The sequence below is a fragment of the Porites lutea genome, chromosome 5, assembly GCF_958299795.1.
Source record: "Porites lutea chromosome 5, jaPorLute2.1, whole genome shotgun sequence".
Classification (NCBI taxonomy): Eukaryota; Metazoa; Cnidaria; class Anthozoa; order Scleractinia; family Poritidae; genus Porites; species Porites lutea.
The window spans coordinates 41,085,665-41,111,828 of NC_133205.1; the positions used below are offsets into that span (position 1 = coordinate 41,085,665).

The 26,164-nt window shown below is 39.1% G+C and overlaps 3 protein-coding genes across 3 annotated transcripts; 2 read left to right on the forward strand and 1 right to left on the reverse strand.

The window, feature by feature from the left end:
• Window positions 1-820: 820 nt before the first annotated feature.
• Window positions 821-3,871, forward strand: LOC140938663 (protein usf-like). The gene is made up of 2 exons (XM_073388159.1): window positions 821-1,250; window positions 2,493-3,871. Exons 1-2 carry the CDS (start codon window positions 914-916, stop codon window positions 2,957-2,959), a joined length of 804 nt encoding a protein of 267 aa, XP_073244260.1. The 5' UTR covers window positions 821-913; the 3' UTR covers window positions 2,960-3,871.
• A 1,873-nt stretch (window positions 3,872-5,744) lies between these two features.
• On the reverse strand, window positions 5,745-13,770 carry LOC140938391 (uncharacterized). The gene is made up of 7 exons (XM_073387877.1): window positions 13,634-13,770; window positions 10,698-10,850; window positions 10,096-10,181; window positions 9,724-9,813; window positions 9,191-9,285; window positions 7,846-8,181; window positions 5,745-7,158 (listed from the first exon to the last, which is right to left on the reverse strand). The coding sequence occupies exons 1-7, from the start codon at window positions 13,731-13,733 to the stop codon at window positions 7,044-7,046; spliced, it is 975 nt and encodes a 324-aa protein (XP_073243978.1). The 5' UTR covers window positions 13,734-13,770; the 3' UTR covers window positions 5,745-7,043.
• Window positions 13,771-16,240: 2,470 nt separating this feature from the next.
• On the forward strand, window positions 16,241-25,747 carry LOC140937280 (transcriptional adapter 1-like). The gene is made up of 9 exons (XM_073386820.1): window positions 16,241-16,321; window positions 16,399-16,435; window positions 19,318-19,372; window positions 20,195-20,260; window positions 21,052-21,152; window positions 21,245-21,454; window positions 23,117-23,265; window positions 24,488-24,623; window positions 25,058-25,747. Exons 1-9 carry the CDS (start codon window positions 16,245-16,247, stop codon window positions 25,226-25,228), a joined length of 1,002 nt encoding a protein of 333 aa, XP_073242921.1. The 5' UTR covers window positions 16,241-16,244; the 3' UTR covers window positions 25,229-25,747.
• Window positions 25,748-26,164: the final 417 nt, after the last annotated feature.

Genomic DNA, 26,164 nt, shown 5'->3' on the forward strand with positions numbered 1-26,164 from the left:
CAATGCTCCTCCCCACTTAGTGGGGAGGAGCGTTGCCTGACGAGTGACGACCCTAATAACGGCTGCGAAGGAGACTATGCCTTATACAGATTAGGATTTGCACTTTACTGATTAGGGTTAAGCACTGTTTCGAAACTGGTTACTAGGTTCTTTTTCGGGTTTAGCGTTGATGCTCTATGTACTTAAATTATTTTCCCTCTATCCGCAGTGGTCTGGTGGTTAGCGTGGTATGTAAAGTTTTCTAGGTCGTAGGTTCAAAACCTACCGCTCATATTTTTTTCTTTCAGATTGAAGAGACTTGCACTTTCATGGACATTTCCAGCTTGAAATATCATCAAAGTGTGATATAAAAGCAGAAAAAAATTCTACCTTGCGTAAATTTCATAAGGGGAAAAGGGGCTACGGCCGGGGGGATTTAAGACCTATATATGGATCTAGAGCATTCGCTGTCTCAGCCCCCGAGCTTTGGAACAAACTACCTGACGACATACGCTCAGGCGAGAATCGAAGTCTTTTTAAGTACAAACTTAAAACCTAACTTGCATGTATACTATTCAAATTTAAATTTATTTTAATTCTAATTTTTTTTACTTTGTTAAACGCCTAGATCATTACTAGATACGCGCTATAAAAATGTTCTTTTTCTTCTATTTAGAAGGAAGTATATTCTTGTTCTTGTTCCCTCTGATTTACATGGCTGAGTTTGTCTAGAGATTCATGTCTCACTTTGACTAGTTGACAACTTTAGGGCCTTTGTTAGCAGAGTAAAACAAAAGAATCAATATTTATGACCCATGGCAAATATACAAAATAGACTAGCGTGACAATGCATTCTAATTTAGTGCTGAGTCACAGTGCATTCTAGAAATACACTTCGCATGCAAGTTAGGTCGCATTAGTTCAGACTAGCAAAATGTTGCTTTTTGAAGAGCTGCCGGGATTCCTCTCCGTTATACTTAACCTGCACGTGAATTTTGACTCGGTTTATGTACAAAAAGAAGCAGTGAACTTCAGTTCACTGAATCCGCTTGGCGACTGCCCCGGATCACTTAACGGAGGCATGAGGGCTCCAAGCAAATGCCTTGTTGTTGTTCAGGAATGGTGGGGTATGAATGAACAAATCAAGGAACAAGCGAGGCATATAGGCGAACTGGGCAATTTTGTAACCATGGTTCCTGATTTGTACAGAGGAAGGGTTGCCAGAAACTTTACAGAAGCTTTGCATATCACTCGTGGCCTGGATTATCCAGGTGAGTTTCTACTAACAGCAACTTAAAGTTTCTGTGTATGGTGTAAAAAACATTCAAAGTTATCCTGGACAACCAGCGATATAGAATTTGTTCTTAATGATACTTTAGGAGTTTTTAGTTTAGTCAGGAGCCTTCGAGGGTTACGGGCTCCTAGTCAGTATAATAGATATTTTGAATGTTTTTTAAATCTTGATTAAAGCAGCATGATTCTTCTAGCGTTTGCCAGTGTTCTATCTGCTACCACTACTCTTTGTCTCCAGTTTGTCTAATTTCTTATCTGAGTAGGCTGCATACTTTGTCAACCAGCAAGAGATTCAACAGGGTTGGCAGTTTTGTTCGCTGTTAGGTCGTTTCTTGAATGCTATTACATAACTACACTACGAGCAGTCTCTCGAACGCGCGTGGAAATTGTCACGCGTGTCTCTTCCCCGTGTGTGTTGCTCACTTGTACATGTAATTAGCTTTCGATAGCTTGCATTGTTGTTTTGTCGGTTTATGGTAACAACTCAATGAAACAAAATCTTTGTTTTAATTCATTTCCCCACCAACGGCTGAACAGTTCAGTTTCATTAGAAACTAAACCTTTCCAACTCATTCAACTTTTTATTACTCGTTTACTTCATGTTGCTCTACTGCTTTGATTTTTGAGTCGTTATGTCGAAACTGACAAGTCACGCGAGATGCTCCTACGTGTGTTACGTCATAAACCCCGGGCATATGGTAGAATAAGGCGTGTCAATATAAATTTCTAGATTTCCCTGTTAAATCACAAATATGGGATCAAAACAGCTCGTATTTTGGCGAAGGTCAAGAACTCGGGAGCGGTCAAACAAAGTCCTGGAGCGAGGGTGAAAACGAAGTGTAAGACTTTGCGCGAAAATCTCATCGGTTGCCTTTAGTAAAAAATTGCTGTTGAGGAAAAAGCGGCTGTCTTGCATTCTATGAAACAGCGATTTAATGTGCAAGTTGATTTTGCCTGCAACTTTGACGATGACAAGAGGCCTCTTGATCGCAGGTTAGCAAAGGTTGTAGCGTACAGCATAGCTTTAGCCTGCGTATACAGCTTTCTTTTCGTGCTCCTCAGCGCTACGGACGTTTCACGAGAGAGACGACCATTTTTTCCCGCGAATTGCCCTAGCGGCCGAGAAGTGACAAGAGACGGTTGTATTCGTAGGTTACGACCCCTTTCCTCAGTTTGTATTGCGAACTGTATACACGTGGTTCATTTTTGTTTTTTCGCAGGAGCAATCCAAGATATCAAGGCAGCAGCGCAGTTTCTTCTCAAATCAGGCTGCAAGAAAGTTGGCGTCACAGGTTTCTGCATGGGAGGTGCCCTGTCTTTGGCAGCGGCTGCCCTTGTTCCAGAAATCTCGGCTGCCGCCCCGTTTTATGGCATCCCCGATATATCGTTAGCTAACGTGTCTACAATCAAGATTCCTGTTCAGTGCCACTTTGGTAAAAACGACTCGTCTAACACAGCTAATCCCGTAGAGTACATGAAACTTGAGCAGAAATTAAAAGCAGGAGGGGTGGATTATGAATTTTACGAGTACGATGCAGGCCACGCTTTCACAAATCCACAAAGTAGAAATTATAACAAGACGATAGCCGAGTTGTCTGTGGGAAGAATGATCGAATTCATGAACAAGCATTTAGCGGTTGGAGAAGAGGAAAAGCTTTCAGTCGAGAGTGACCAACCAGGAACCTAGGCCTACCATAAACCGCGGACGGACATAAACCGTTTATTAACCGAGGCAAATACTGTGAAACCTCGATAAAACGAAGGCCCAAGTGGCAAAAAACGTTCGCTATAACGAGGTCTCGTTATATCGATTTTTTTCATATACCGTAAAATTCCGAAAATAAGCCCCTCCAAATATAAGCCCCCCAAACGGGTAACGCAAAAAACCCTCCGTTAAATCGCCCCTCCAAATATAAGCCCCCCGGGGGCTTGTACTTGGAAAATTACCCTCAATTACAAAGTAAAACAAAGCAAAAACGGTAAATTTACTTCCAACTATAAGGCTAGCCCAATCAATTTAGAAACGCAAATTTCCCTTCGTAAATAAGCCCCTCCAAACATAAGCCCCTCAAAAAGGGCCTTTGAAAAATATAAGCCCCAGGGCTTATTTTCGGAATTTTACGGTTTTTTACTTTTACTGGAGTGAGGAAAATCTTCGTTATACCTTCGTTATATCGAGGTTCCACTGTATAACGTTTGGTCGTAGTAGAGTATAGTTCTACCTTGAAAAGCTAGGGTTCGGGATGTCTTGTAGGTCAAAATATTATCACGGAAACTTCACCTGTTCACTGCTCTTCGCACAATCTTCGTGTTTTTGAAAAACATTTCGCTCATGTTTTCACAAAACGGTCTTTAGTTACAATCGTTTATTTCATGTTGCTTGTGTTAGATCTAAGTCTACTCCACATAGAAGAGCACAATGGTATTTTTGATTTTTAAGTCGTTTATTTACAGTCGTATGAATTCTATTGCATCTATCCTTTTAATATATACCTTTACGTTTAAACAACACGCTTGCTTGAAATTTTAGTTGTTGAATACAAATCATAGCAAATTTGGTCCAAAAATAAGGAAAAATAAAACCATTTAACAACAACAACTTTGAGCTGAGCCGAACAACAAAACGCGTCAATCAACTTATGGCCGTGGAAATGGATTCTCGTGTTTTAAATCCGTACCCCATTGCTGAAGACTTGCCATTAGCTATCACTAAAAATTTTCACCAATGAGTAGTAAAAAGTGGTACCTTTCAAACTATATTGGTCAATATAGTCAACTCTCTCTAAGACGGACACCTTCGGGACCGGCACTAACTGTCCGTCTTAGAGAGATGTCCGTCTTATAGAGAGTCAAATAGAGGGAGGAAAGAAAGGAAGGGACCAACACTAGGTGTCCGTTTTACAGAGGTGTCCGTTAAGAGAGAGTCGACTGTACATCAGACTTAATTCCCCTCAGGAGTCCTCCTCCTTAAGACGTACACCATCCGAAAACGGACAGCTAGAGCTGGTCCCTGCTGTTGAGATCTCGAGCTCATACCCAGATCTCTTATCGACAAAGCCGAAGGAGAGTGATTCGCTCCTGTGATTGAAGGGCTACTTTATTTTGAAGATTTCACCACTAACTGATTTTCGCGTACATGACCGTACATGGAATTTATTTGCACTTGTAGTAGTATAGTCAACTGAAAAATCAAATTAATATGACAAAGAAGGTTATTACTTATGTCGATTTCGGTTGAAGCGACGGGCAAATATTATACTTACAATTTGTGTTCCATATGCAGCTAGTAAGCTTCGATGTGCGATCTGTGGTGACACTTTTGAAATGTAAGTTGCGTAACGAACTTCTAGCTTTTTAAATAATTAGTCACCTGATCTATTTTTGTCGCGTTGCGCTAAGATAATTAAATATTCACAAAAAAATTGACAAACGGCTTGAAAATGCAAATCAGAGAGATCTGGTCAAGTAAGAAAGTTCACTTTTTATGATTGGCTAGATTGTGGAGAAGAGACGTGAGTGTTGTAATCTGCGTGCGCTTTACGCGCTATGACGTGTACAATTCATTCTTTGCAAAGTCTTCAGTTCTGTTCAAAACAGTATTTTCGCGAAATAATTATAAGTAGCTTTTCGTATCAATATAGCTTGTCAAACTCTCTTTATCTTACCTTGACAACTTTTCAAAAATTTCTCTTGGTATAAGGATAAAGACTTTTCAAAAGGGTATGGTAAAAATTTTGTCCCGTAAAAGTTGACTTGTACTGTTTTATGCTTTGAGCGCTCGCTATTGCAATAAAATTAAACTAGCAGCCGTGTTTAATTTGATGTTACAAAAAACAACAACAACAAATTAGTTGGTTCAAACTTAAGCTGTGCGGATAACAACGTTTTGTCAGAGAAAACATACCGCTCTATTATATTCGTCGTTTAATACCGCCACCATTTTGAGGATTTATTTCAAGCGTGCGCTCTTTCATCGCCTGTTACATTCCTATGACAGGCGATGCAAAAATAGGATTTGACCAGATCTCATCTCGCATTCGGCTTCGCCGAAAAGAGACCTGGGTACTAGCGAGAGCCATAATGGCTCTTAGTACGAGATTACTACTGTTGTTCAGTCATTTTCTGCTACTCCCTATAGGACAGACCCAACGCTAATGTAATGGTCCATGAGCAAGTCATAATAATAATAAATAATAATAATAATAATAACAATAATAATAATAATAATAATAATAATAATAATAATAACTACTTTATTAATCTCCTCAAAAAGGCTTTTCAGCTTAATTTGCTATGTCAAATATTTAAAACTTAGTTTTCCAAAAATACCCTTCAAAAATGCTGTTTTATTTTTACTTTAAATACATCTAAATAAGTGATAGACTGAAATTCGTCTGGGAGACTATTCCACAGGTTTTGGCCTCTCAAAAGGTAAACGTGCGCTGACCTGCTGCCGTCCTACAGAGTGGTATACGTAGGCGGTCCCTATTCCTAGTGTTGCAGTTGTGCACTTCCGATATGGTTTTTAAACTTCTGACAAAGATATGAAGGTGCAAGTCCATTTAAACATTTAAATACCATGGTAGCATCCCTAACTGCAAGTTGTTTAATGATTGGCAGCCATAACTGCTTAAGAATAGGTGTAACATGATCAAATTTCCTCGTTCCAAAAACTATCCGGGCTGCAAAATTTTGCACTGTTTGTAATAGCTCGATGTTTTTCTTGGTGGTATTAGCAAGTCACGCGTTCTGATCCTGAAGTACCAGGCCATCAAAATGATACAAATTACAATGATTCGTGATAGCTAGGAAGTTTCTTTTGGAACAAGACTAGCAAAAATAGGGAATTAGCTGATATGTATATATAACCCTGGCAGTGGTGCAATTACGATCTACTTCGAAAACGCCTTTCGATATAAATATATGCTTATTTTCTTTAAGCTGACCTGAACCTTTTTAACAGCTGAATTAGTTACAGTAGAACCCCGGTACTCGAACTCTGAGGGGAAACGAAAAACAGTTCGAGTTATCAGGGTAGATTGCAAAATTCAATTTGCCATGTTAAAAATTGATAGTTACTGATTTTTCAGCACTTCCGCGTATGGTGCAATGGAAATTTAACTTATTTCATCAGAAGCGGCAACATGATTAGGCGTTTTTAATGATAAAACGTGATCTGTTCGTTTCACCAAGTAAAATCAAATTGTTTTTTTTTTGTTGAGCAGTGTTAGTTTAGTGTTTTTACCTTTTTACAACATGAAGGGATAATGGAATGGCATACGAGTTTAGTTCCAAGAACTAGAATTCGAGTTATCGGGGTAAATTTCAGCGACTTTTTGATCAAGAGAAAGGAAAGTTAGTTCGAGTTAGCGGGAATTGGAGTTATTAGAGTTCGAGTTAACCAAGTAAAAATGACTGGAAATAAGGGTGAAATCCAAGGGAAATTGGACTTAGTTCGAGATAGCGGGGAGTTGCATCTACATCATCTACATATACATATATTGCGTCGGTAAAGATCGCTAAGACATCACAGCAACCGTAAAATAATATAAAACAATGAAATAAAACTAAATAAAAATAACTATGAAACTATTACTTAAGATAAATTAGATTTAAAAGACTCTAATGAATTCGAAGTTAATGTTATCTGAGTTATCCGAGTTCGAGTTATCGGGGTTCTACTGTGTATAAGAATATTTTATGTCTGAATTACACAACAGAGCATATGTACAAACGGCAGTTCCAAGCATCACGGCATTGTAGCATTATAGTCAGCGTCTAGTTGCGTTGTTAGGTTTTTTGTCCACTTGGTTTTCAACGAGTTGTAAGTTACTCGTGGTTAGCGGTCTCACCTCATTGCCGTTTGAATTTTCTTTACGGCCAATCCTATAAAGCAAACAAAAACACGGTAAAATGTTAAGAAGGTTAAAACACATCAATTGCCCCAGGCTGGTCACAGTCTCCTGTTTTTCTGTATGAGTAGTGAGTTTACGCAACAGGACGACAGAAACAGGAGGACGGCAAAACACTTGTGTGACAAACGTGACCGGGCTATTACTTGCATGTTCTGTAGTGATCTTAACTAAATATCAATGTTTTTTGGTCTTTTACAAAAAGGACGGTTTAAAGGAAGATGAGGTTTGAGACAAGTTTTTTTCAAACAAAATTATTGCCACTCTTGTACCACAAGCTTTGCCGTCTTTCTTTCTCTCCCGTCCTGTTGCGTAAGTTCACTATTGCCTCACCGTCAGGGCCGATTTCGGGGCTCCCGGGAAATATGTAGCCTGTTCAAAATAAGGGGAGTCTCCCCTAGTTTTCCCCCTCGTTTACCCTCCGTACGATTTAACTTGCTCCCCACCATCTGAGGGGGTGGGGGGGGGGGGGGGGGGAGGGGAGCTGGGAGTGGCGAGTTTGAACTAGGAAAAACTCTAGCAAGTATCTTTCCCGCGCAAATTCTTTTTAGTACTACCCCACTGCATTTATTGGCTTCGTTTTAGAAAAATTTCATAAATATGTAGGCATTGCGATTGGATTGAATTGAATTAAATTAAATTAAAGTATCCTTGTACTTACCAGCAAGTAACAAATATACAAACTACCAAAAGCAGCAACGCGCCGCCAAATGCCGCAAAGAAGTAGTACAAGATGTTGCTTTTTCCTGAACTCCCTGAGGATTCTGTTGCCTGGACGAAATCTGGATGAAGTCGACCCAAACCTGTAATCTCTCTGCCCAACGCAGCGCTAAGGTTTGCGCGAAACTCTTCAACAACAGCAAAAAGAGCGTCTTTTGATAGGAATTTGCCTCCGCCTGTAGATACAAACACGGCTACCAGCAGTTCGCCTGGGGAAAAGGTGCTTTCTTGCGGATACCCGGATACTATGTATACTTGCTCAACACTCGTTGCGCGCCTGGAAGTAGGAACGGTATAAAACAATTTCAATTGCTTGTTGTTTTGGGAATTTTATTCAGCTGGTGGAATGATATTGTTGATCATATCTCTATCTTGCAACAAAACAAAATAATTCCAGTCATATAAGGTTTTTAACCCTAGAATTACTGGATAGCCTGGCTCATACAGTCACTGCTACAACGGAATCTTAGTCCATATACACAGTACAACCTCTTCCCCTTAACAAATTCGGAACAGTTTTCCGCGGCTTATTCAACAAATCAACAACCATTTTCCATCTTTTCCATGGATTGTACTCTTACAGAAATAACGCAAGAAAGAGAAAAAACAAATTGCGTATCGCCCAGAATGTAGGGACTTAACGATCCGTTAACGATCAGTTTTTCATATAATATTAGTGTCATTAGTACTCGCGTGAGCTTTGAAAATAAGTCAACGATTCTCCGAAAAACAAATTTGAAGAGGGTCGAAGGGCACATTTAGAAAACCGCAATTAAAAGTACTTGTAATTGTCGTAAACCAGCGAAAATTTCCAGAAGCTATCGTAACACATGGAACTAGCTTTTCCATGTACTGGCCGTAAAGTTACCACCTAAAGAACAGCTTCCATATTGCAATAGCCACTTTTAAAGGCAAATTCGATGATACTAACTTGTAGAAAACCTTACGAACAAATTTTTGCTTAAAATAATCTACTGATCCCTCCTCTACAAACCCCATATGCTGGTAGTTAGCTAGAGGAATTAATAAGCGCGTATAACAGAACAACAGGTAGATAAGAAGCCTAAAATGTAAATTGTTTCTGCCAAAAAAAATAGAATATCGGTTTCCGAGGTCGGGCTCTTAGAAAGACTCAATTTGTAACCTGAAATTCACTGACACCAACTTTCCACGCCTTAGCAAACAGGCCACTCAACGCGCGATATTTCCTATTTACACTTTGATACTACAAGTGTGACTCGGCGCGGAGAGTTGATATTTGTTTTTGCTGTTTATTATTATTGTACCTCTTCCGATTTGTTTCTTCACAACTGCGGTTTGAGCAGTACATCTCCACAGCTGTCTCCAAAGCGGTGATAAAACTGGTTTTTTTCACTTCGAACTGAAAAAAAGGAGGAAGAATAATTCATTTCCAGTAAACTATTCCTAAAATTAAAACAAGCAAAAGTGAAAAAAATAAACCAAATAGGGCGTTTTCATTGAAGAATTCAAAATTTTTTTTTTGCGAGTCTGACTATTTTCCCGGCCTTCACTGTGAACGTCTTCACTTGTTGTGGAAGTCTGTGAGAATGAATCAGAAATCTGATATTTTTTATTGGCGTCTGTGGAAGGGTAGAGTCTTTTCTGACAAGCTACGTAGTATCGCTAAACGGTTCTACAATACTAATCAAGATGTTGGTGTCATTGATATCCATTAAATTTTCGCGGTATACGTAGCACTCCCTTGTACTATGTACCATGTACATATTTATTGTTCAGAGTGTCTATAAGAGAAGGTTAGAACCTTTTCTGACGAGCTGGTATCGATAACGTCTCACACTTCCCTGTACCGCGGACGAGGGGTGGTCATCAAGAGAAGTTTAGTTCGTTTTTCTCTTATAATCTTCACTTGAGAATCCGTGTTCCACACCTGTGACGTAAAATCACGTGACCGAAATCCATATGTTTTCACAATGATCACAATGGCGGCAAAAAGCGAGTTTTATGAAAATCGTACAAAAATACGTTTCGCAGATATAACTGTAATTTCATCAAATTAAGATATTACGTACTATAAGGAAACCATAGAAAAGGTAAAACAGAAAACAAACAAAAAAAAGTAGGGGTTATTTTCCCGAGAGTTGCCCTTTAAAGACAAATTCGTTCAACTCACTTTAGGTAGGAATTCAAAAAAATAGCGTCAGTTACTTACATCTGCGATAGTCATTCCGGCTACTGTCATTAACACTGCCTGTTGTTCCCCTTCGGAAGGCGGGGATGATGTAGAGGGGGAAAGAACTATCACGAAAGACAAAGCACTTATTAATTCACAATCTCAGGATATATTCGAATTTGCTCATCACGCATTGGGACATTTTCTTAAAGGATTAAGATCTTCTTTCATGAAGTAAGTCTGATGTGCTTTTTTGATGGTTACGGTTATTTTATTCAGTGATCAAATACCTGTCAAGAATTGCAAACTCTGACATAACCATAACCTTAAGCCACTTTTCCCGAGCGTCGGTCTCTTTTAATAACGCTCACGCTGCGCGCGTCTCCAGTCTATCTTCCACGCCATGACGGTGCTTGACTGCCTGAGAGCGAGGCAGATGGTCCAGTGACCAGCATTGCGCATGACTTTTTAAATAGACACTATAAGTATTTTCTTTTCTCGCTGGTGCAGATGAGACGAGACCAAGAATCCTGTCACGGGAGAATGGATTATCCCCGAGGTCCGCGTCGCCCGTTCCACTGGACAAGGGTAACGAGGACTCAGGGAATGAGATTATTCAACAGCTTACAACGATCGCTTACCTGATGAGGAAGGTACAGAAACTACCGTTGACGAAATTTCTGAAGGCTGGATAGTGCTTGTGTTTAAAGTTGCAGTTGTCATGACAACTACCTCAGTAGAACTCGACCCATCAACGGATGAGTTAGAGGCTACGAATGACGAAGTGGATACCACTGCAAAACAGAAAATTTCCGCAGAACGATGAGACCCGCAGCCTGTACTAAGAAGATGTAGTCCTGTTTCGTGATGTAGACATGTATATTAAAGAGCTTATTGGATTACTTTAGTGACGTAGTGGTAACAGTAGGGCCATTTATACGAGGAAAAATAAGACGCGTCTTACATAAGACGCGTCTTAAATAAGACGCGAACGGTACCATTTATACGAGCATGTCTTATCTAATAAGACGCGTCTTAGCTAAGCCGCGTCTTATTTTTTTACGAAATGTGCTATTTATACGGAAAGTCCGCGTCTTATGTAAGACGCGTCTTATTTTTCCTCGTATAAATGGCCCTATTATGTAAGACTCCAGTAGGCATAGCGGCAGGGGTATTGTCGAGAACACCTAACGGCCGCCGAACACATAATTACTCTGAAGTTTAGTGATTAGGGTTAGGAAACTTGAGTGACACAGGCTCCATTTAGGGTCATTATACTACTGAAGCAAACTCACCTGAAAATTGAGTCACTCAGTTTCCTAACCTTTTCTATCAGAGTCATTCGGCGTTCTCAATACAGTCGTGCCTTCCCCATGAAACAGATTTGTTGAGCTATCTGTGAAATTCATTAGTGGACCACGGAAACAATACTGTCAGTACTCAAGTTTTCTAACTAGATTTTTGTTACAATAGTTTTACTCTCTGATCTCTAATATTACGGTCATCAAGTTCAGTTAATTTTGACGGTGGTCAATCTGACAGTGGAACCCAGTTATTACGGACTGAGGACACCAAAGGGACATTCCATATTGTCCGTATTAACTGGTTGTCTGTATAAACAAGAAAAATTAAACTTAAAAACGTTATACTCGACGGTTCGATGATTCGAACATCATTGTCAAGAGTGAGAAATGTTAGGAATCAAAGTTGCGGTCTAATTTTAGGGAAAATATATACGCTTTTCGTCTCGGGGAGGCCTAATGCTACATAAATAGTGGCAAAACTAGAGGGTTTTGCTCAGCATGCACACACTGAATTTGATTGTTAAAGAATTTAGCTTAATATTTGTCGAGAAGTGAATTACTCAATGTGCGCATCTGGAAAGGTTAATCACATAACGCGAAATTGCTACTACTTTGCTGTCATGCCAAGAAAATTCAAGATATACTTCTTGATTTTAAATTTCCAAAACTGGAAGATATTTACAGTTTTGTTTATATTCTGTCTGCTTCATGAATTTCTCTCCGAGTTCTGTTAGTTTAATTGCTAGGCTTGGTCACCTGTCATACACAACCGCATAAACTATGTAAGTATCCATGGCCGGAGGGCAGGTCTAACCGACTTCCCCATTCCTAAATAGTAAATTCCGTTTAAACTTCGAAACTGAGCGGCACAGCCTCATGCTTAATGATATTGAAGGCAACCGACTCATTTTTTATAGTATTTAAAATGGAAGGTCATGCCCTATATGTGTTTTGATTGCTTTAAAATGAATATATAAGTGGACTATATTATGCACACATGACTTGGAGATGACTTTGCGATATTGGTCCACTACGCCTTGGAAAAGAATACAAGGACAACCAACGACGATTTTCCAATAAATACATTGAAAACACTTTTTAGGCTATCCTGAGTACTTTTAGATATCTAGAAATGCATTCTAAGGGGCGCTAAAAAATTTGTATCTGTTCGGTCATCGTAGGGGAACTGTAGTCTTTTCGAAATTACAAGGGCTTCATGTATTATTTTCCCGAAAATTTTAGATGAAATTTAACATTTTACGAAAGAGAGAATTTTTCCGTTTTCCTCTCTCCGTTACATTTTTGAATCCGAAATAAAATAAAGTTCAGAAAAATGTAGGAAATTTATAATTAGACAAGCTTCGAAAATTGCACATGGATGGAATGGGCATCTAGAAATTTTTAGCCGTCCTAAACCAATAGAAAATTCTAGGCCATGTTTGCTTTTCCGAACAGATATTTTACAGAAAACAGTCGTTGGGTGCCCCTGAAGAATAGAGGAGGACTCGGCGAAACCGCTCCTGGCTCTATCACTGATGTCCACTCCACACTGCTCCAACGCTAAGGAAAATGCGAGCAGAAGTAATTACAAATTCATAAAATAGTGATGATATCGGCAATGTTTTGTTCTTGTGTTTGTTTAAAACAACTGACTCAGTTGACTAGACGGTCTCTGTTGGCCGGACGACGCCGCTTCAAATTATAAAACAGGTCTTAGTAAAAAAAATCCCCCATTGCTTGCGAAATTAGTAGAGTCTTATGATCCCATTCACTCGGTATTAAGAATGAAGTCTGTAAAGTTGTGAAACGGGGGAGAGAAATGACTAAATATTAAATTAAGTATTAAAATTTTATACTTGCAATTTATAGTACTGTCAATTCTTGTACGAACTGACCGAACTACCTAAGGGTACCAGTACATATGTGACGGTATTCAAGTGTTTGAGCTACTAAAAATAAGTCGTAAAACAGAAATTCTGATTGTATACCACAAATAATACCTATCTAATACTTAATCTATCTGTGGCGGTCATATTCCTGTTTTGGGTTTTACACAGTGCATAATTGAGGCCACAGTCCCATAGGCGACAACAAACTATCGGAATTTTAAAAAGGTTACAGCTTGATTAACTTAGATATTTCCAACGAGTAACTTTCAATTTGTCACAAATTTGTATGCAAGTTCCATGTACACGATCTACATACCACAAGGAAACAATTCGAAAGATATATTTTCAAATTGTCAAAGCCTGATGATTTAGGTTTAATCTCACCTGGAGTGACAGATGTGGCGCTGCCTGTTTGTAAGTGGAAAGAAATTAAAAAAAAATGGAAAGAAAGAAGCGTCCACATGGTCCAGTTTAAAGAATACATTGCTGCATTCAAACCCAACTAAACGGGCGAATCCGTCGGTCCGATAATGCGTGACTTGTTTACTGTCGTCTATAGTGACGCAACCACTGTAACAATCACCGACAAATAAAGTAACATTATAAGTATATATTACGGGCCGGCTCAGGTCATCGTCATGCATCTTTTATGTAAGAGCTTGCCGAGTTCCTGTTCACCTGTTTGCTAGGGTCGAGATCTCGACGAGCAGGCCGGGCCTTGAAAACACAAAACATAATAACGAAAATGTTACAAAAAAATTCCCTGTCTCACCCGGGGGTGCTTACCATCTGAAAGAAAATTTCGGAAATTCCGGATGGAAAGTAAATCAGGGGTAAGGTCACTTTTCGGAAATTTCAACCGAAAACCAAGGAGTACGTTTTGAGGTAGTCCTTTCATTCCGGTTGGTACGAACCAAACGGAATGTTGCTTACCATTTACCAATTTCTCGGTTCCTTCTCGGTTGCAGACTCACGCTACACAAATTCGCCTCTTTTTTGGATTCAAACCGTAACGGATGTGGCACTTCTGCGGTAAACTAATAAATCGCTTACCACATTATTACCAAATTATATCCGCTTCCAAAAGCCAGCTAGAGGTAGAGCTAGAGTGATTTCCAGCCAGGATTTTATCGAATCTTTACCGTACTTGGATTTCACAACTGAGGTTTAGAAGGGAATGGGGGACTGGTCATTATTTATGTAGAGGGAGGGGGGCGGGGGGTGGGGAGAAGGGTGGTCAAGGCTATTTCAGATTGGCGCTATAGCTAGAGGGGGGCCTAACTTTTTTCAAGATTTTTTCAGGGTTCCAGGGTCCCAGCAGCACATCACCATCCAAACATTCCTAAAGTACCACCCCCGGGGCATTTCATCCCTCAAGGAAATCCAGGTGCACCAGATATAGCCTGCAGTGCTAGTGCAGGCGTATTTTGGGCCGGCGAAAGCTGCTTGTTTATGTTCGTACTGTTGTAACCGCCATCTTCGTTATGACGGAGGAAGATTAGGGAGAGTAAAAATAGTGACCCTAAGCGAAAGAAAAAAATTCGCGCGCCCGAAGAAAACGCCTGCACTTCAGGTTACACCAGAAAAACCCTCCTCGCACGTCAACTTCAAGGCATTACTTGTACGTAGTATTTAATGTAGTACCGTAAATGTGCTGAGGACGGAGCCGAGCGGCTCATTAACTTTGTTTTCAGTTTCGACTTCGAATTCGACATAATTTTTCAATGACCTTCTCAGAAACAAAGCTCTGTTTTACGAAACCCTGACCTCGAACCTCAGAGGTGTCGGAGATCTTCACGCTTCATTCTAATCTCCTAAGACAAGCTTGAGTTGCCTGTACTCTAACCGGGAATAATTCTTGTTCTTGTCGAATGAGCAAGGGCAGGAGCCAACAAAATCGGCTCCTCAACATTGAAGGTGCAGGAAGAAAGCACCCGGTTTCGCTCCCCCATCACCCTCAAGTCCCCCCCCCCCCCCCCATAATTTCGAAGAACCTTGGGAAGATGGTAATATCCTCCTTTCCTAGCGCAGTCGATCAAGAACAAGTGGCGCCGTCCTCGCACCTGGAAAATACAAACAATAAGAAAATACCCCGACAATCAGCCTTCAGCAAATGACAAACTGCTGTTGTATTGGGTTGAACAATCACTCAGTTAAGACTAGTCGCTGTCAAATGTGTGCTAAAAAAAGATTTTTTTTCAATCTTCTCAATAAAGAAAAGTAGTTAGGGCTTAGCGCACGCTATATTATAGTTAATTTTAAAGGTTTTTATACAGAACGCGAATACAAAGCAGTTTATTTTCCTGCCTACTATGTTTCCAGTTGCTTAAGACAAACCAAAGTTGGGCAAATGAGACAAATTCAAATGTAACAGCTTAAGTGAAAGAGCTCAACGCTTTTTTTTCCTTACCCTGTTAGCAGAGGTGCTTCAATCTTTCTTGATAAACCTAATCCAGGAAAGATTGAAGGGACCAGGCTATGCTAAATTGGGCAAAAGTCCACTGCCAGAGAGTTGAAGCGGGAGAAAACGAGCGACGGAACAGCAGAATCCGAAAACGAGCTTTGAGAAAGTCTAAGACTATGCCTGAAGGATACGTTTTGTAGCTGCTAAGTTCAGGACAGTGGTAGCGTCGCGAAATGTCGGCTGTGTTTTCAGGCTAGGGGCAAATTGGGCTTAGAACAAGAACGAGAAGTCCAAAGACTACTGCAAAGCTGATTTAAAACAACGTGTATTGTTTTTTGATAACAATATTTCGGCTGGCCATACCAGCCTTCTTCAGGTTAGCTATGTTTCGGCTATTCCGGGAAAAATTAGAAATGGTAATACGTCGGAATGTACTCCCCACTTTTGCGGAAAAATACTAGTGGTAATGAGCTGTGCCCAGGTGCCATTTGGTCTCCCATCCGACTCCCACCCCCTGAACCAGGCTGCGCGCCTCCGCTCCGCAAGAGAAGGACACACTTATTCAGCGGTTTCCAGCGTGAAAGTACTTCGATGAGAACAAAGATGGCGGTCGATTTGACTGTCGCACGCCGACAACTTGGAGAGGCCCTTGGGGACTTCTCTCAAACGTATGATCTCTTGTTTTTTCTTTGTTTAAGGAAACTTTGATCGAATGTTATTTTATATTCTTTGTTCTCATTTTAAGGTACTGGAACAACATGAAGCTGTGGTACAAACAAAAGGTAATATCGATTATAAACACTGTATATTATCTATCTGTCACACTTTAAATTACCGCTACTCTTAAAGAAAATATTGTTTCAGCTTTTCAGAGGAATCTTTTACCTTGTTTAAAATAATGTTAAATTGTAGCTGTAAGAGTAAAATTTTAATTTTTGTGTCAGTATTAACTAAGCAGTATTAAGCGGAAACATGAGCTTGATATACTGTCTTGTCGGAGGGACTTTGTGGGCACGTGCTGGGGTGGAGTGCGGTGTACCCTTATCCATCACAAACCTTTTTACTGTACAGATTATTATCAATATGTGAGTAACACATACAGGGTCGTCTAAACAGTTTAAAAACTTTAAAAGTGGATTCAAAGATACTCATAGATATCATGGTAATATACAAAGTGCAAAAGATGGGATGGGTGTTTAATAATAATAATAATTTATAATAAACGTAATAATATACTGTAAAATTGCACAAATAAGCCCCTCCATGTATAAGCCCTTTTCAAATATAAGGCCCCCCCCAAACTCGTAATGCAAAAAACCCTCTGTTAAATCGCCCCTTCAAATGTAGCCCCCGCCCCCAGGGGCTTGTACTTGGAAATTGCCCTCAAATACAAAGTAAAGCAAAGCCAAAACGGTAAATTTCCTTTCAACTATAAGGCTAGCCCAATCAATTTTGAAACGCAAGATTCCCTGCGTAGATAAGCCCCCCCCTGAAAATAAGCCCCTCCAAAATTAAGCCCCTCAAAAGGGGCCTTTGAAAAATATAAGCCCCGGGGCTTATTTTCGGAATTTTACGGTACTAATACTACTATTAGGCCATTTCCGAGTTCCTAGGGAAATGACTTTTTATTCTCATGCAAATAAAACTCATTTTCACAAGAAAAGTTGTGCACTTGGTCTCATTTTGAAAGTGAGGCTTCTGGAACTCGCAAGTGGCATATTATATTGTTATTATATTAATATTGATATTAATATTATGTTTCTTATTACCATTCTAACACCTTCCTAATGGTGCACACCAATAAAATATTATTAACACTTGATGTGTTTGCCTAAAATTGTAAAAAATTTAAGGTGGCCCAACCTATTTATATGCGTGTTGGTTATGTTTTTGAATCGTGCAAACAGTCGATTATTCAATCGTGACCATACAACTTGCTGCACAAAAGGGTTGGTCAAATTTAACCTTAAACTGCTACGCAAAGACATTTGTGAAAGTTGACGCACAAACAGAGGAAGAGTGCCAACAGACTATCTCCTATTTGAAAGGGTAATTCTTACCCTAGCTTTATTGCAAGAAACTGAGTAATCAGAACCTATGGCAAATACAGTTAGCACTACAAGAAGAACAACTTTATGCTGAGTGTGCAGTGAAATTGAAGACCTTCCATTCATCAAACTTACTTTGTATTTGTCCCTCTCTTTTTGAAACAATTTTTAACTAAGCAAAATATAGTATCTACGAAAAACTCTCAAGAGTTCTTAGAGTTGCAGGTTCCCATCATGAGGAGAAATAAAGCCACTAACTCCAGTACTTCTAACCATCCATTTTTACAATGAAAACCTTGTATTTGCTAATTTATTCAAGATTTTTAGACTTGCTGTTACATTCACGCAGGAAGTTTGCCACTTGGGGATAAAGATGAAGAAAAATATGACAGTCTTCTTATTCTTCTCATTATCCCTAATGGCAAACTGCCCTTGTGAATGTGATGGCAATTAGTCTAAGAAACTCGACTGAATTACCAAGTACAAGGGTTTTCACTGCAGCTGAAAAAAGGATGGTTAGAATTACTGGAGTTGGTGGCTTTATTTTGCCCCAAAATGGGAACCTTTGATGCTAAAAACTGGTGGGAGATCTCTGTAGATGCCATATTCTGCTTTTTATGAGATTTTTTTTTGAAAAGAAAAGATCAAATACACAGTAACTTTGATAAATAGAAGTTTTTTAATCTCATTGTGCACTCAGCGTGAAGTTGTTCTTCTTGTAATGCCAACTGTACTCACCACAGGTTTCTGATTATTCAGTTTCTTGCAATAAAGCTTTGGGTAAGAATACCCTTTCAGATAGAAGATAGTCTGTCGGCACTCTTTCTCTGTTTGTGCGTCAACTTTCACAAATATGTTAGCATAGCATTTTAAAATTAAATTTGACCAGCATTCTGTGCAGCAAGTCTTATGGTCCCCATTGACTTCAAACTTGCAGATAAAAATGAGAGTTCTAAGGCTTATGTGGTGATGTTGGGGAAAAATCTGTTGCAGGATTTTGAAGTTCTCTACATTTTTCATAAAATGTGGTTTTAAATATATGCTGATATCTCAAGTGTTTTTATAACTACAAGAAAATAAGTAACATTTTCTTAAAGTTCCACTATTCTTTATTAAGGATGCCAAAAATCATAGAAATTGGTTAAATCGTTCCTGCTGGAAAAATGCGACCAAAACAAACATGTAAATAGGTTTGGGCCACCTCAAGAACAGTGACCTTTCATTCAATGGAATAAATAAGACCAAGATACATAGTGGCATACTTCAAAGATCAGAAATCTATGTCCCAACACTGTAAAAATCTGTTGGACCTTCCTAGTGAAGTCAAATTGGATTTACACCATATCTGCATAACAGAAAGCTCTTCCAAGGTCTGAGAATTACGGAGAAAAAATTTCATCTTATGAATCAACCCTGTTTTGATTACAAATTTAAATGTAACTTCTGCAGTTTAAGTTGCTTTGCTGGCAGGTATTCTAATCCATGATCCCTACAAACATACACAAACCATTTGTATATTTTCTTACAATCTTGTGCTAATGCTTTTGATGATTTTTCTTTATTATACATATTAAATTGTGTAATGCAGTTGATGTCTTATAAATGTCATAATGCAGATTTCCAAAGAGGAGTTTGACACGCAGGCGAAGAAATGCCTTGGCAATGACAACAGTAAGTTTACAATAGTTTTTTTGTATGATTAGAGCTGTGATAAAACTTTGTGTCAGTTTGTTGTTGCTTTATTAATTTTTGTCATAACATAATGTTAAACTTGCAGTCAGTGTAATGTAACCTTTAGAATCAACTAGGTTTTACAACAAGGGAAACATGGCATGCCTGAAACTATCATTTGTCGTTGACGTCAGTTCACATATTGAACAATGTAAAAACTACCGTAAATGATATAAAGTTTGTATCAACAACAGGAACATAACTGAAACTTCAGTATACTGCACTATAAAACACATTTGTTTGTCATGGACCAAAAGAAATGAGTTTAGCTTTCCTCCCCTGAGTCAGAAAAGAATTCGATTTCCTCTACATCACCTAGTCCGTTAGTCTGGTAGACCATCGATGTTGATGCTGGAAATTAACGACCCACCAAGAGTAACGACACCCCAAAAGTAATGAGCTGAAAGTGACGAGGGTTGCTACTATGGGAACTTTACATTAGGTTATCTTAGATATCTGCAGCATTAAATGCGGTAAAGTGTGATCAATCTGTGCATTTTGATTGGTTAGATTGTTGAACACGCAGTACTGGGACAAAAACAGGCTTAACAAATGTGCTCTAGAACCTGTTCTTGTTTTACTCTGTATAAATGTTGTGGTTCAATAATTTTATCCTTGGTTGAAATTTAGTTTTCTCTTGTGTTTTAGTCTGCCAGTTTATGATAATGACTTTGAAACACAGGGAAATTGTACTGCATAAACCAAGGATGAAATTAAACCACAACATTATCATACAATTTGTTCTATTTGACTTTTTTTCAGTTCATTTTCACAACGATTTCTTACTGGCCATTTTAGCCAAATGTCAAGCCCTTGGGGCTACCCCAGGTGTGTTATCTTAGTTAATGTTATAGGATGATTATACGTTTCTGGGAAACTGCTCAGCTACCCCTCCCCTAAGCCAGCATTAACACTTATTTCTCACTTAGGTCAAAATGTTGATTTAAGGGTGGGGTAGGTAGTCAGTTTTCCAGAAATGTATAATGATCCATGTTATCTAACATTAGGGACCTTGTCTTGCCTTGTACTTTGAAGCTGGAAGAAACATGTTTGTCATTTCTGAACAGTCTCTCTCCATGAGCAATGAGTAGCATGTGGAGACGACTGTGTTTCTTGACTTTTGGTGACCCAAAACCTTAACTGCATATTTGGATGTATATTCTGTATAGTATCAGACAATAGGGAACTTTTTAATATGCAACAGGATGGTAGAGCAAAGAAGGACGGCAAACCTTGTGTGACAAGCATGAGAAAAATTTTGTTAGAAAACATTTTCTGCCAAACTTCACCTTCCTTTGAACAGATATTTTCGTAAAGGACCAGAACACAGTAATGTCAATTGAGGATCACAACAATCACTCAAGTTATACCCCTGTCATGTTTGTCACACACGGAAGTTTTGTTGTTTTCTACAGGCAGCAACAGTGGCACAACATTGCATGGAGGGGGTTGGGGAGGATAAGCTACATTTTTCTTGTTTAAAGTTGGCAAAACATCAGAAGGTGTCTCAACTAATTTTGTCATGATTGTAGCATTACACTTGTATGGTTATTATTAAAAGATGAGAATAGTATCTACTGTTTAGTTCTGTTGAATGAATTTCCTTTTCATTTCTACAGCATCACATCCCAGAACACCACAAAAGCTGGCTCCTAAACCACAGCTGATCAAGAAAGGAAAAATCAAGAAACCCAAAAAAGTATTAAAGGCAAATTTTGAGGTAAAGATGAATAAATGTAACCCATTAAAACAAATGTCTTGCGTGAGTTTGAGCCATTCTAATCTTACTGACTGACTGTGTTCGTTTTATAGCAAAGGTTCACTCCATGCGATCCTCTTCAAGGAGCTCCTGAACTCTCCCTTAAAGAATTATCAGAAGAAAGTGAAATTGGACTTTGTACCTATGATATGATGTTACCAGACACTGCTACCATTTATGGTCGATTGTTTCTTGGTGCTTGGGATGCAGGATTGGATAATGTGGCTGATGATACTGTTAGCCTCATGCTTCATGCTACTGAGGTAATACAGCATTGCTTAACTCTAACAAACACAGTTAAAGAAACATAGCTGATGTAGCTAAAATCTTCTGTCATGTAAAACCAGAATTCAACCTAGTTGGAGTAGAGGTTTCCTCTGTTTTCTAGCCCTCTAGTTATTTTTTGAGACAAAGGGGATAAAAAATCAACCTACATGTAGGTTAAATCAAAATAACTGAAATTTAACGTGGAACATACCCACCTGAAATGGCACTTATGTTTTCTAGCCCTCTACATATACTTTTTTGAGACAAGGGGAATAAAAAATCAACCTACATATAGGTTAAATCAAAATTACACCTGCAAGCAAATTTGACCTGGAACATACCCACCTGAAATGGTGGTAGTGTTTCTTTATTTGGGTCTCATAGATTTAGGCAGTATTAGTAAGCCTGTGTTGCCTGTGATTAGAGTAGTAGACAATGAGTAGTCCCTCATTTTGTATAGAGATACTAGAGCGAGCTTAAGTGCGAACAAGCATGAAATTGCCATTTGTAAGGAGGGGGACAAGCAGAGGGAAATTTCTCTCCTTCTTCCATGTCTCACCTCTCCCCACGGGTGACAAACTTTCACGTGCACTAACATATTTTGCTTGCTTAACAATCCTTGAGGAAAGTGAAGGACTACTAGTCTTGTATTCTGTTTTAATGGTGGCTATGTAGGCACAGTAGTAATTGTAATAAATATTGCAATTACCATTGCAACGATCATAATTATCTTCATTAAATCTGTATTTCTGAAGTTCACATCATTCTATGAAATATTTTGATTATAACCGAAGAAGGCATCTGATGTTGCAGGCTATGGAATCTGCTGCTGTCATTATTTCAAGCAGCTACATGTAGATAATGTGTAGAAAATCATTATTAACTTATCTCTGCGATGCTGTGTGTCGAATTCCCACAAGTGCAGTACATCGATTTTAGTGAGTCAATTCATGTTTGAAAGTGGCTGCCATTGTGACTAGTGAACACTTTAACTTATCGATAATTTTTGTGGTCAGTCACTTTTTGATCTTTAAGGTGTTCCCTAAATGGATTAAATCCAGGCTTGGGGACCCTGACAATTTGTCCCTTTCCCCTGAATAGAGGTGTCCCTTCAATAGAGGCAACAAATACAAAGATTCTGTGAACTTTTTCCCGGGACCAAATTTTGTGTCCCCTGAATGAAGGTGACCCTTGAATTAGAGGTGTCCCAAAGGAGAGGTTTCACTGTAAAAACAAAAGCAAACAAAACAAAGAAAGGTATTAATAATAGCCATGCAAATTACTTTTTGATATTTTATTAATCCTGAAAGACTGTTACTTCAATTTGACATCCGTAAGGTTGAGAGAAGTAAATTGGCCACACTAATTAAGCATTTTGAGTTTGATTCTTTCTTCCTGTTTAACTTCTTTCAATTCCCTTTTTTTAATTTTCCTATGACAGCGTTAGTGTAAATAGGTGTAGTGAGATGTACTAAGGGGTCACCAGTGCCATCTAGCATATATATCACTATCAGGCTTACCAACACAACAAGAAATTCGACCTAAATTAATCAGTCGCATTTCTTATTAAAGGCACTAACGTTTGCATATTATGTGGACATACCCCTGTGGTAAGGTCAAGAATTTAACTTAGTGGAATTTATTGTTTTTGATTGCAGCACCTTGTAAAAGATATCTTAACAGTTTGTTGTTCAACGAGAAGTTCTTTCAGACTTAAAGAGGGACATTTTCGCTACGCCATCGGTAGCACCTATCCTAGGCTACATCTCAGAAACAGTACAAGTCCCTGGCCTCCAAATTCTGAAAGGTGAGGCATTAGTAGTAATCTTTATTTCGATTCGGTTAAAACTCATCAGGATTACATAAATAATAAAATAGAAAAAAATTACAGTATAACCATCAATATTTATACAAGAAAATACGTATTCTAAAAAAACAAAACCTGCTTTTCAAGGGTGCCGTGCGTTGAAGGTAGTAACGTGTGCAGTGTCTGAAAACTCTGAAGGGTTTGAGCTTGCCGCAACTTTATTGGAAGACTATTCCGGAGCACTGCCCCGGCATAGGTGAAACTCCTCTTTCGGAATTCAGTACGAGGAAGCGGAAGGGAAAGTTTGCAGTCGGAGTCTTTTAATGAATGGGTTGATAGACTACAAATTTAGAACGGAGATAATCTGGGGCAAGACCGTTGTGTGATTTATAGATCATAACTACGTTCTGAACCTTTCGGTGGCAATCCAGGCATCATTTGTGTTTTTTCTTTTCGTAGTATTTGCAGACTTTATTCGGAACAATTCATCAGTTTGCCTTTCTGTGTAGTGGAAAGCTATTTATGTAGCTTTAATCTTAGTCCTATTCTAAAGTGAAGCAAAAAAAAATGTGTCAACAGAAAATGTTTGTTTGAAAATTCTAAAATTTAAACTGGCCGTTGCTTCCCAACGTGCTGTGAATAAGACAGGAAAAAACAAATGGTTTGCATTTCCCCCTTTCCGTGTTGGTAATTTTTGAAACGTCCCTCTCTCTGTCCAGAAAAAATTTTTATTTGTCCGGGATTCGACCGGCTGGGGATAATAGTAGCCCGAGAAAACAGCCGACATTTGGCGACGCTACCACTGGTTTCCCCGCCAAATGACGTCTGAGAAACAAGCGCAGAAACTCCATACTGATGACGCGTCACTACCAAAATCTGGGTAGCGCTTATGATTACTTCTGATTGGATGAAGCAAATTTTCAACCAATCAGAAGCACTCAGGGCCCAGATCTAGGTAGTGACACCACATCAGATGTCATTTTCGCGGGAAAACTAGTGCTACTTCTACTGATATACTCTTTAACGCTTTCACATCGAAAAGAGATTAAAAAACTAGTAGTGGCGTCGCGAGATGTCGGCTTTTTTCTCAGGCTAGGGATGGTAGATGACGCGGGTATTCCGAAGTTAGAGTGAAGCAACACATTGGTTGAGGTAGCCACGAGAGATATCTTAATTAGACCAGCTGACCATAGTTTACCGATTTTGTGTGATTTGTGATTAGGTCTGTTGGCAATAGCAATAACGGCAGAACGTTAGAACAAGCTGAAGCGGAAGCAGCAGTAACTATTGCCTCTAGTGATAGCAGAGTTGTTTCTAATCCCCCTATATCACTGATGGATCTTAGAGACGCTTTACAGGTGAGCTACAAAACTTTAGGATACCCAAGGTTTTAATTTAAAGACACATTTGACTAGATGGTGTTATGACTGTTTTATTGTAAGAGTGTTGTGACCTAGTTGATTTTTAGTCGTTTAGTCGCGTAAATTGCTTGCAATATGACGGATTTTCAATAGGGCATTTTCGAGTCTCCCGCCGAGCGTCTGCTTTAAACCAAAGCATAGTGCGAAGCCATATATTCCGAAAATTATTTTTTATTTTCATACAAATAAAACTCATTTTCACGAGAAACGCTTCGCACTTTGCCTCGTTTTGAGAGTGAAAGTGTTTGAAACTGGGAAATGGCTTATTCCCATGGTCCGTACTGTACTTGTCAAAGAAGGCTTGGCTTAAAGAAATCGTGACTTTTTAAGTGGGACTCTATCTGATTCATCCATTTCGTTTCTTATTTCAGGTTCATCGGAGAGTAATTCCTTCACATACTGTTTATTCGGCTAACATTGAAAGAACACTAACGAATATGTGTCATCCAAGTAACGATGAACTCGAACAAAATCAGCTCCATAAACTGGAGGCAAGGCGAAGATACGAAAGACTGAAGCAACAACGGAGCTTACGATTGTAAATAAAACAGATATGTCAATGTATTCAGAAGAAAACGGTTACAGTTGAATCTGTGGTACCTGAAATCTCTGATCTTGTCAGAGAATACTCTTTCTGAGAACCATATTTCCTGAAATTCAAAAGAGTCGGAATTATAGGACGGAAAATTCCACCCAGACAAAATTTTATTCTGATGGCCATCTAAGTGACTGACTGACTGGAACAAGTTGGATCGCGACAACAGTTGACAGTGCTTCGTTGATGATGAGGGCTGGAGAATCATAATGTCTATTACTATACTCTTCAACATTAATCGGATATTCACGTTGCGTCTTTTTTAGCCTGTCCCAGGCTTCAAGATAGAAGTTGATTGTAGGAAGTATTAAGTGATGCAAAAAACGCGCAGGGGCTGCGGAGAGAGAGAGGGCACCGCTCTTTTCCCAGATCGCGCGTCTTATTATCGCTTGGCTCGTTTTGTTTTCGCAACGTCCCTTCTGTCTTGAGAGCCTGGCACAGGCAACGTCATTTCTTACTTGGTCGTTCGTGTTCGTGTAGGCAATGGGCGTGAAAGTTATTGAGGTGAGAGAAAAATGTTGTAAACAGGGTTTAAAGTTCTACGACTCTCTTTACTTTGGTTTTTCTCTTTTTTCTTGAAAACGTAAATATTTAGGTAAGATAAGATTTCTTCAGAGTGTAGGGTTCGTGGGGTATCCGATCTCCTTGTGACCGACAGGATGTAGACTCTACCGAGATCATATCAGGGCCTCCTTTTGGTTCTGTATTCTTGTATTCTGTAATCAATACTATACGAGTCCGGCTCAGTAACAAGGGGCCATTCCTCCTGCCTCCCAAAGAAAAAGGGAGGAAGGATCGCCTAACCGCAGGTTAGGTCAACTCGTATATGGCTGTACCACAATCCAGTCGATGCTCCTTCTGAAAAAAAGAAAGAACAAATTGT